The sequence below is a fragment of the Chionomys nivalis genome, chromosome 7 (assembly GCF_950005125.1).
Source record: "Chionomys nivalis chromosome 7, mChiNiv1.1, whole genome shotgun sequence".
In the NCBI taxonomy this organism is placed as follows: domain Eukaryota; kingdom Metazoa; phylum Chordata; class Mammalia; order Rodentia; family Cricetidae; genus Chionomys; species Chionomys nivalis.
In genome coordinates, this window is record NC_080092.1 from 36,937,813 (window position 1) to 36,949,700 (window position 11,888).

The window sequence follows — 11,888 nt, forward strand, 5'->3', positions numbered from 1 at the left end:
AAGTCAGTCACCACCATCTGCCAGCCCTTGGCCCACTCCCAGGGCCTCAAGTTCTTGGTGAAAGGTTCACCCTCAGAAGGAGCCAGTGGGCCTGAGAGCAAAGATGTCTGGAGACAGTAGCGGGGTCCCTCTACTCCAGTGTCAAGAAAGGGCTCAATCACTGTTGTGTCCCCCAGGGAGCATTATGGGCGCCCCCTGCCCTCTTTGTTTGGGTTTAGTCTTCCAAATGGCCTGGCTCACCCCACGCCGCACACCCCCAAAATTCACATTCACACAAAGACACCCAGACCATCCACAAATACTCCATGGACCAACACGGACCTACTCCTGTGAGTCTGACACGGATGCAAACGCATCCTTTCACACACAGAAAACATACATGAGAGAAAGCACTCCCCGTTTCCCCCCAGAAAGAAATAAAACAGAAATAAGTCTCTCTTTTCTGCCCCTTGGAAAAGTTAGAGACATTTGAAGAGAAAATTGGTTATGGTAGAACAAGCATAAGGGACCAGAGATAGAGGTCAGAGGGCAAAGAGCAGAGGCCGGGAATTGAAGGCCCTAGGTGGGCCCACCAAAGTAGGCTGGGGAGCAAAGGACCCCAGCTAGCAGAGAAGGGGAGGCCAGGCAGCTATTGACACACAGCTGGGAAGGTCTGATGGCCTCTGCATCACCATGTGGTGAGGCCTGTCACCTATGCTGTCACACCTACTCCTAGCCCAGGTCACTCACCTGAGGAATCACGAGGCAATGTCACAGTGTGTGCGGCCATGCGTCCCTGTGTCCCTGTGAAGGCTGTTGGGCTTTCTGAGCTTCTGCAGGAAGGAGGGCTGGGCGGAGCTGACTCTGAGGCAGGAGGGGAATTCCCCCTTGATGGAGAAGCCAGCCACCAGGCAGTCCTACAAGGCCCAGCTGAGGCCCCATCCCGCCCTCTGGCAGAGCAGAGGGCCCTTTGCCAGCCTCCACCTGTTGCTCCCCAGGCTGCCTATCACTTGCTGTAGATTCCAGGAAGGGGAGGGGGCTCTGGAGAAAAGCTGAGAGCCTAGTGGTTCCTGAGCTAGGCAGGGAATAAGGCAAGGGCAGGTATGAGGGCAGAGGCCACCTGGCCTGCCCTCCTGGGTTCTCCTGGACATCTATATTTCCTCCTTTGTCCAAAGGGAGATTCCAGTGCTCACAGCCTTGAGGAAATCTCCAGACGCGCTGCTGACATCCTCCTGCCTTGTTCCTGCCTCATCTGTTCCCATGTAGGACTTTCTGTGAGTCTTTCCCAGAAAAGGAAAGCAGTCTCCTTCCTTCCTGAACTCTGGGTCTCATTTGGATGTCAAGTCACACCTGGTGACCCATGGCCCATTCTCAACTTGGCTAGCTCTAGTCTGGGCAAGCCACCCCCTCCTGAGTCTCGTGTGCTGGTTAGGCTCTATCATTAGCTTCACTGGATTTCGAAGTCCCTAGGAGAGACACCTCTGGGTGTGCCTCTGAGGCCTTTTCCAGAGAGGTTTCCCTGAAGAGGGAAGACCAACCCTGAATGTGGACAGCTGTCCCGGGGACTGGGGTTCCAGACTAAATAAAAAAGGGGAAACAGGAAGAAGTTGGGCAAGCACCATTTTCCACTTTCTTTGCTTCCTGATCCACTGGACGTGAGCAAGCAGCCAAATGCCCTCTGCCACCAGCCCAGGGTCACTCCTACGATGCCAGGTCTTCCTTACCATGGTGGACTGTGTCCCCTCAAACTGGGAGTCAAAGTGAACCCCTCTCAAGATGCTATTTGTCAGTATTTTGTCATAACAATGAGTAAAGTGGGGCTGGAGAGATGGCTCAGTGGTTAAGAGCATTGCCTGCTCTTCCAAAGGTCTTGAGTTCAGTTCCCGGCAACCACATGGTGGCTCACAACCATCTGTAACGAGGTCTGCTGCCCTCTTCTGGTCTGAAAACACACACAGACAGAATATTGTATACATAAAAAAAAAAAAAAAAAAAAAAAAAAAAAAACCAATGAGTAAAGTGGTAACATTCACACGTTACCCATCCAGTCCCACCTTATCCAGTCCACCCTCACACCCACTGGGGGGAGATGAGTCCTGCTCTGTCTGATTTTTGCCGCTCTACAGAAGCCAAAAGATGCTTTGCGATCATCCCTTGTAAGTCTCTGGCTACAGACATAGAGTCTCCACCATTCAGTGCCTGCCGCAAAGATGTCGGGAGGGAATTGGTGAAAGAGACTTTTTTCTCTTTCTTTCTTTTTTTGAGACAGGGTTTCTCTGTGTAACAGTCCTGGTGGTCCTGGAACTCACTTTGTAGACCATGCTAGCCTCAACATCACAGAGATCGGCCTGCCTCTGTCTCCCAAGTGCTGGAATTAAAGGCATGCACCACCACCACCTGGCTAGAGAGAACTTTTGTTGTTGTTTAGTTTTTTGGTTTTCGAGACAGGGTTTCTCTGTGTAGCTTTGGAGCCTGTCCTGGAACTCACTCTGTAGACCAGGCTGGCCTCAAACTCACAGAGATCCACCAGCCTCTGCCTCCTGAGTGCTGGGATGAAAGGCGTGTACCACTAGAGAAACTTTCTTAATCATTCCTAGTTCTGGTATGACAACATCTGAGGACAAAGAAATAGACAAATCTCATCAGATCTCTCTCCCCTGAAGATCATAGATAGAGAAATCCAATCAGATCTCTGTCCCCAGAAGCTCAAGCTCATAGATACCAGAGCTATCCTGTCCAACTGAGTGACCATTATCCACACGTGGTGGATCAATTGTTGTTGATGGAGGTTGATCGTTCTTTCTCGGGCCACCTAGGCCTAAAATAACCACATATAAAGGAGCTGCAGCACCCCTGCTTGCCACCAGCAAACAGAGCGCCCCCCCCCAAAATTGCCGGCTACCAAGAAGCTGCACTAAACTCTGCTTTGTGTGTGTGCGTGTATGTGTTGTTTTTAGAACTACTTTGTAAGCTCTCTCAGGTTTTATGTGGATGTTGTTGCCCCACTTTGGGTGCCAATTTATTGACAGGGGCTTTTCGTTCGTTCCTGGCCACCCAGACCCGAAATAACCACACAGAAATTGTTTTAATTAAAACACTGCTTGGCCAATCACTTAAGTGTATTGCTAGTTAGCTTTTATATCTTAAATTAACCCATTTTTATTCTTTTATATTTTACCACAAGACTCATGGTTTACCGATAAAGTTCCTGGGTGTCTGATTCCTTTGCCAGCTATATGGTTTTTTATTGACTCTGCCTTTTTTCCTCCTCTATCTGTTTAAAATTTCCACCTTGTTCTATTTTGCTAAACCACTAGCTGAAACAGTTTTATTCATTAACCAATAAAAGCAACACATATATTGAAAGACTTCCCACCAAATTGTAATTTAATTAAACTTAAACAAAAGCAATAATTTAGGAGCTGAAGTGATAGATCAGTTGGTAATGTGCTCACTGCCCAAGCATGATGACTTGTATTTAAGCCCCAGGACCTGAGTGGAAAATCCTGGTGTGGTGCACATTCGATCCTAGTGCTGGGAAGGCAGAGGAGGCAGGACATTTCCTGGGTCTTGCTGATTGGCAGTCTAGCTAAATTAGTAAACTTAAGGCCAGTGAGAGAACCTGTCTCAAAAAGCAAGATGAATGGCTGTTGGGAACTGCTGACTACCAGACCTTGGATTTCTTGTAAACAACTTGTTTTCCTCTGTTCTAAGCAGGCTGCAGCTGCTCTGAGCACAAGACCCTGATGGCAGGGGAGTGGGTTCTGATGAGTCTGCAGCTAAAAGATCTGGAGAGCTGGGGGGGGGGGCATGCCAGAGCCCTATATAAGAGCTGCCCTGAGCACAATAAAGGTGGCATTCTTGGCATTCTTGTATCAAGGATGACCCGTATCCCCGTGTCTCTGTCTGTGTGCATGTATTTCTAAGTCTCCAGCTTAGTTCCCTGCTTGTGTACTGTCCCGTAGTGCAGGTGCTACAGATAGCATCTGAGGAGCAATACATGAGGTTAACTGCTGGCTCCACACACATGTGTATACACATGCACATGCCCTACACACACACATGGTAATTCAGTTCCTAGGTAGCATTAGGCACATTACAGGATGATAGTTGCTCCTACACAGGACTTGAAATTACAGGTGTACACTACTATGCCCTGCTCTACTTGTGGCTTTTGAGCCCTTGAAGAGTGGCCAATGCCATGAGGAAGGGGGTGTGGTGTAGAAAAGAGTACTAGACTAGGACTCAAGAAACCCCCAACTTAATTCACTCAGAAATTATTTCTCCTCTCTGGCCTTGTTAGTTCTTGGGTACCACATGAGATTGGAGGTCTGTCCATCACCCGTGTCATCCTTGAGGGTGCTGATGGATAGCCCTGCTCCGGAGGATGGGCATATGATCAGATGGTTACAGTGAAAGTTGAGAAAGACATATTTGGGCAGGAAAAAAAAATGCAGGGAGCTGTAGGTACCAGAACAAATGTCTAGATGAGATTGGGGGCCTGGCAAGTCATCCCACAGGAAGTGACTTCTCTTAGCTGAGAGCTGAAAGTAGCCAAGCAAGAGAACAAGGAAGGGTGTTTGCCACAAAGGGAATCAAATGTGCACAGAGAAGTATCTGTGCAGAGTACTGGCAATTGCTCACCCCAAATGTGGCATGGAGTTCGAAGAAGGGTGAACTGGAGTTCACACAAAACCCATGTGGAAGGCTGGACCCAGAAAGGGAGATCTGGGACAGAGTTTGCAGAATTCACTCCTCAACTGCTCCTGTGCCCTTGAGGCTGGGGCTGCACACTGAACGATGGAGAAACCTCTTGGATCATTGTGTCACTCATCACCTTGCATCAGGAAGTGAAGGCCAGACAGGGGAAGTGACTTCTCCCTGAGTAAGTTGGGGCCTTCCTGACTCCTAATCCAGGGCTCTGCCCCACACCATGCTCTCTTCCTCATGGTACTGGCCACTTGTCAAGAGCTCTGAAGTCACTTGCCAAGAGCAGGATGGTGCACATCTTTAATCTCAGCGCCAGGGAGGCTGAGGCAGGAGGAAGTTTGAGCCTGGCTACATAGTAAGATCCTGTCTCAAAAAAAAAAAAAATAACAGGGCTGGAGAGAAGGCTCAGCAGTTAAGAGTGCCCACTGCTCTTGTAGAAGACCAGAATTCAGTTCTCAGTATCCATGTTGGGGACGACTCTCGTAACTGCCTGTAATTCCAGTCCCAGGGAGATTCAACAGACACATTCACATTTGTCCTCCAAAGACACATTCAAACATATGTGTGTGTAAATATGTACACACACATGCATGCACACACACACACACACACACTTAAAAATAAAGTAAAAATCTTAAAAAAAAAATCAAACAGCAACAAGAAATCTCATGTAAAAGAAGCTACCATATTGGACTGTACAGATATTTTTAACATTGCAAGAGGTTCTGATGGACCAGAGGCAAAGAGCACAGTACAAGTTCCTGAGCGTAGACCTTTCCATCAACTGGGAGTAAAAACATGTCGCTTGGTCCATATGTTCTCGTAATTCTCTACAAACATGGCCACAATAATTGCGGAACCCCTGTGAGTTCATGGAGCCTGGCTTGCACCAGTGCCTGCACCTCAAGTGGCAGGGGTCCTAGAAAGGACAGGGAAGTTCAAGGAGCTGGGTCAGCATGGGCCTTTGGCAGGGTCTATGCATGTTGACATGCTGGTCGGCTTCCCCAGCCTCTACCCACACCTCTTCCCTCTTTCCAGTCTGAAAGTCTCCATCTCTTTCGGGCTATGGCATGGCACCTTTAAATTCTTTCTAAAATGAATTATCTCATGTGCTTCTGTAAGAAATAATTCATTATAGTCCATTTCTAGTAAGAGGTGCTTTGAAAGTTCAATAACAAATCACAAATCACTAAATAGCATTAGGTCCCTGTCTTCCCTAGCTGGCCGCCGAGCCTGCATATCTAGGCACTCTCAGTTCACTCTAGGTTTGAAAAGTTCCAGGAAGTCTGATACAAGACTCAGCCCACATATCAGAAAGGGAGAGACTCTGGAAACCCAGGCTCTACATGAGGTTTTGTGTCCTGAACCAATAGGATGGGCATTCAGAGAGGGAGCAATACTAGACACAGGGAAGACTGTCTTCTTGAACACCTCACTGTTTTGCACCGTATTGTCTTGCCAGTTCCTGGCTTTGGACTTTTCTTTTTCTTTTTCTTTTTGGTTTTTCGAGACAGGGTTTCTCTGTGGCTTTGGAGCCTGTCCTGGAACTAACTCTGTAGACCAGGCTGGTCTCGAACTCACAGAGATCCGCCTGCCTCTGCCTCCCAAGTGCTGGGATTAAAGGCGTGCGCCACCACCGCCCGGCTTGGCTTTGGACTTTTCAAGTTAAAAAACGAAAAGCCAAAACGGTCCCACTTTCACTACTCCAAGGATTTGTACTATGAAGCGTTGATCCTTGTTTCTCAAACACCTAGTAAGTACCTCAGGAGACCAGTGTTAATGTTTTACACACGAGGAAACACAGGCTTGGAGAGGGTTAAGAGGGACAGCTGGGATTCCGGCTCCATTGCAGTTAGTATCTGTGGGTTCTGCAGCTGTGGATTCAAACAAATGCGAATGGAAAATATGCCGGGAAAAAATTTGCCTCTCTGCTGCGCACGGGCAGAGCTTGTGCGTCATCACTCCCACCAGGGTACCGTGTGGCAGCCGTTTATATAACATTGGCATTGTATTAGGTATAATGAGTCACTCATTTGTCAAACTCACTGGTTTGACATCCAAGAGGATGTGTGTACAAACACTGTGTTTTCCTGGATTTTAATAGCTGAGCAGGTAACCCCATCCTCCGTGGACACCAAGGACTGGCTATACTGTCTCCTATCCTCCCATGGAGATATGACATGCTAGAACTCAAAAGACAGATGAAGGCCTGGAGAAATGTTCCCCAGGCAAGAGCTTTTTGCTACTCTTACAAATACCTGACATTCAGTCCCCAGGAAACAAATTGTATCTCACAATCACCTGTAACTCCAGCTCCTAGGGATTCAACAACACCTTCTCCTGGCTCCCTGGACACCTGCACTCATGTGCACCTACCACATAGACACACATGTACGCACATAATTAAAAACAAAACTATTCAGGTATGCCTTTAATCTCTTCACTCACAAGGCAGATAGGTGAATCTCTATGAGTTTAAGGCCAGCCTAATCTACATAGTGAGTTCCAGGCCAGCCAGGTCTACATAGTGAGGCACTGCCTCAAAATACAGACATACATATATACATACATACACAAACAAGCAAACAGGTTATATTTAATAAATCCAGGATGTCCCAGTTTGAATATGAAAGATACTCTCACAGGTTCATGTGTTGAGTGTTTGGTACCCAGTGGCACTATTTTAGATGGTTCTGGAAGTCTGAGGAGGTAGAGCCTAATTGGAGAAAGCAGGTCACTTTTGGGTGTGACTTTGAAGGTCAAACCTGGTCCCAACCCATCCCACCCGCTTCCTCTCATGACTGTCTTCCGGTCTGCTGGTCTGCTGTGAAGTAAACAGTCTCTTCTGCACTCTCTTTCCTCCATGATGTTCTGCCTCATCACAGGCCCAGAGTCAACTGAGCCAAGGACTATGAATGAAAAAAAATCTCTGAAATCACCTTCAAAACTAAATTCTTCCTCCCTTAAGTTGTTCATGACAGGTCTGAGGGAGAAAAATGAGTAACACAGACAAATTCCAAGGAAGTAGATTTGTTGCTATAAGTTTAAGTGTGGCCGGGCAGTGGTGGCACACGCCTTTAATCCCAGCACTCGGGAGGCAGAGACAGGCGGATCTCTGTGAGTTCGAGACCAGCCTGGTCTACAAGAGCTAGTTCCAGGACAGGCTCCAAAACCACAGAGAAACCCTGTCTCGAAAAACCAAAAAAAAAAAAAAAAAAAAAAAAAAAAAAAAAAAAAAAGTTTAAGTGTGGTTCTTAAGCCTTTGGAACTGGTTTGCAGGAAGAATTCGGGAAAGCTGAGAATGCAAATGAAGAATTCGGGAAAGCTCGGTATGCTACTAGCAGAACTTAATGGGCTATCCTAGAGAAGCTCAGGGAGCCGGAATGCTGATGGGAATGCAGAGCGAAGGCCAGGCTCATGAGGTGTCAGATCGAAATGAGGTCACTATTGTGAACTAGATTAGAAGCCATGCAAGGTACATCTGAAAAAGAACTTGTCTATGTTTTATCTATGCAAGTCCTGAGACTTTGAGTGAGCCTGAGCGTGAAGGTGAGGGGTTAATTCATTCATCTGGTGGACTTGAGCATTTCAGGCTGGGGCGCAGTTACTGCTAGCTGCTTTTAGCCAAGTTTATGGTGACAGTTCGGGTAGAAAGACTTTTAAAACTTGTAGCTTAGTCAAAAAGGCCCACGTAAAGTTGGGACTAAGGAAGCTGTTGTCTCTGAAGAGATCAACACCATTTAAAAGAGCTAGATACTTTGTCCTGGGAGACTAGGAAAGAAGCCATGAGGATATCTCAGCTGTGGGCCAGACTCCTCTCATCCCAGACAAGGGTTATTAATGAGTACACACATTGAAAGATTTCTTTTTCCTTCAGAAGAGAGCAAGTACCACCAGGCACCTGACTAACACAGGGCAACATGGGAAATGCCTGCTCTTGGTTATCATATATTGGAAGCGTGTAATATTCTCTTTGATTTGCTAGGGACTCACAGTTAAGGGTCTGCCTTGAGTCTCTGGATAGACTTTGAATTTGAACTTGCAGATAATGGTCAGATTACTAATATTCAGGGACATTTGGAGACAGACTGAATGCAGTTTGTATTATGAGTTGACATAGGTTTTGAGGGCCAGGTATGGAACCGATTCTGTTGAAAGCTCCTAGAAGACACAGTCACTCCTGCCGTTAGGGCTGAGCCTGGATTAGGGCAGGTTTCTGGGCCCTTGCAGAAACCCACAGCTTCAGACCCTGCAAGGTAGAATCCTAGAAGCAGAATTTTAAATATTATCCCAGGGATCACCTGGGACTTAGAAGAGTTTGAGAGGCCCAAGCTCTCTGAGATGAATTTACAAAGCTCAAAGAGAGAATTGTTTGTTTGAACACAGGTTGTCAACTTGACACAAACTAGAGACTTGGAAGACTTCCTAGGGGAGGAGAACTTCAGCTGAGGTTTTGTCTCCATTGGACTGATCTGTGGGCGTGGCTGTGGGCTATTTTCTTTACTGTGGGTATCACCACCCTTGGGCAGGTTGCTGTCCTGACTTCCCTTAAGGGCAGACTGTGATCCATCGGAGTATACAAGCCAAACAAACCCTTTCCTTTCTGAGTTGCTTCTGGTTCATGCTTTATTCCTAACAACAAAGAACCAAACCAGGCCAAGCAGCCGTAGAGAAAGAGTGTGCTTATGCTTGGTGGAGTTGGTCAAGCACCAAATCCTCAACTCTGAAAAGGTCCTGTAGCGGCTGGCACTACTACCTCTCTCCACTCCCACTTGAGACAGGGTCTCACTGTGCAGCTCTGGCTGTCTTGGAATTCACTATATACATCAGGTTGGTCTCGAACTCACAGAGAGCCACCTGCCTCTGTCTCTCTTGTGCTGGCATTAAAGGTGTGCACCACCATGCCCAGCTGTCATTCTTATCTGACATGGGAGCACAGTATCTAGAAGTAATAGAATCATACACCGTCTGATAGTCACCGGTCCAGGGCCCACCTGCGGTGAGTGTGTCTGTCTCTTGGTGGGGAGGGAAGTGCCATCCATCTCCAAGTCCCACCCATATTTAACAGTGATGGGGAACAAACTGCCCGACATGGGACTTGATACCTTGCTGGGTTGGCTCTCATTTACATAGAGCACAGGTCTGTCTCCCCAGATAAGATCTTAAGTAGCTTAGGCTGGCCCAAAACTCACTGTGTAGTGGGAGATGACCTTGAGCTAGTGATCCTCGTGCCTCCGCATCCCAATTGCTGCTATTACAGGAATGCACTATGATGCCCAGTTTTATTTTTTTCCCACACTCAGATTTATGCAGTGCTGAGCATGGGACCCAGGGCCTCCAAGCACTCTACCAACTGAGCTACATCTCTGCCCTGAATGAAAAGCTGTTGAGGATGAAGGTGATCCAATTCAATAGGTGCTTTAGAGACAGGAAGATGGTGACAGGTGTGTCTTGAGGAGGAAGACTGGCTAGGGACACAGAATATTCCTCCCTACACTATGGGCACACATTGAGCAAATCGGTTGCACTGGGGAGCTGCAGGCAAAAATCTCCAGACTCTAAGCAGATGAACAGATATCCAAAAGCAAGTAGAGTCTACCTGCACCTGTGTACCTGCTACGTGCCAGACCTACAGCTGTGTCAGACTCACCCTGTGACTGAACCAGTCTCTGTCTCTCCCCCTTCCTCCACTATGAGAGGCAGCTTTCCTGGTCTTTTTAGAAATTTAGAGATGGTTGTTGTGCATACACAGAACACAGTGGGGGTGAGTTCATGAAGGAGTTGATTGGCCAGGGGGCTCTCAGCTTCAGCATTCTTCCAGAATATGGGGATTTGTGGATTTGGCTAGAGTTTAAATCAGCAACTCTCTTTCATTGCCTTCTCTGTCTCTCTACCTCTCTGTCTCTTTCTCTGAGACAGAGACTTGTGTAACCCAGGCAGGCTTGGAATTCTTGTACAGCCAAAGATGACCATCTATTCCTGATCCTCCTGTCTCCACCTCTCAAGTGCTGGGATTACAGTTGTGTATTACCCAGTTTATGTAGTGCTGGGAACCAAACCAAAGGCCTCATGAGCGCGGAGCAAGTCCCTTATTAACTGTGCTGTATCCTCAGCTCTGGAAGCTGCTCTTTTAATCGTTGTTTCTGATGAAGGAGTTCTAGGACCTCAGGGTTGAAGCATCCCAATCTTCATCTTAGCCCACTTTTTGGACCAGGGAGGTGCTTTCTCAGAGCCAGGTCACAGACTGACAGCATCGGACAGTGGGATCTGAGAGAAAAGAGTTCAGTTGCTCTGGAAGAAACTTCACTCCTCCCTTCTGGGCCACACAGCATCACACACGAGGGACAGAAAAGGAAAAACTAAAACTCAAAGTCACTTCAGGGACGTGGGTATGTGTAATCCTGTCGGGACCTGGAAACTGGGATTCAGGGATGAGTTTTGCAAAATGGTGCTTTCCGAGGAAACAGATATGAAGGGTGTGTTGAAAGATGTTTTGTTAAAGGAGAGGATCCAAGGACGGATGTTGCAAGGCCGCTGTCAAAGGAAGTGGCTTCTTAGCCCTCAGGTCTGGAACAAAGATTCAAAATGAGCCATTTGGTGGTGGCACACTCCTTTCATTAGAGCACCCAGAAGGCAGAAGCAGGTGAATCTCTGAGTTCCAGGACAGCCTGGTCTATAAAGTGAGTTCCAGGACAGGCAGGACTACACAGAGAAACCCTGTCTCGAAAAACAAAAGGAAAGCTTCAAAATGATCCTTACCAATGTTCTCACTGGGCAGAAGGGGAAATTGAGGCTCATGAAGGGAAAGGTGAGGACCCAGGGTGAGGCAGGGAGCTGTTAAGTTAACCTGGGGCCCCTCCATCCTTACTGTCCTATCATTTGCTCCTCAGATGTGTAGTACCTTGATATTTTTGCTCTAGGCTCTTGGGGGCATGTTCCAAGGTCAAAGACTGAGACTCAATCTGTGTGCCTGGGACCCACACCTGCCAGATGACAAGGGCTGCAGGCTGCGGGTGGCTGGGGTACATCAGAGAGGAAGGAGCAGTGTGATGATGTGGCTTAGCCTCAGCAAGGAAGCCTGGTCACTGGGGAAATTCCCCAGTGAAGTCGCATGTCTACGTAAATAACTAGCTCCCATTAGCCTGGATTTCAGGATGGGTGAGGGAGAGAGAATAGGAGAGGGTTTCAGAAGGATGGAA

At 47.5% G+C, this 11,888-nt stretch overlaps 1 protein-coding gene across 4 annotated transcripts in view; it reads right to left on the minus strand.

Moving 5' to 3' along the window:
- Window positions 1–794, minus strand: part of Tnip1 (TNFAIP3 interacting protein 1) — a 49,496-nt gene extending 48,702 nt beyond the window's left edge. For 3 of the 4 annotated variants that reach the window (XM_057773279.1, XM_057773278.1, XM_057773276.1), the window contains exon 1: window positions 730–794. Coding sequence is in view for 1 of the 4 variants with exons in the window: in XM_057773280.1 (XP_057629263.1) it covers window positions 730–769 (40 nt within the window). In the remaining 3 variants the exon portion in view is untranslated. The remainder of the gene's footprint in view (window positions 1–729) is intronic. The other variant, XM_057773280.1, reaches the window with a different exon arrangement.
- Between the last annotated feature and the right edge of the window lie 11,094 nt (window positions 795–11,888).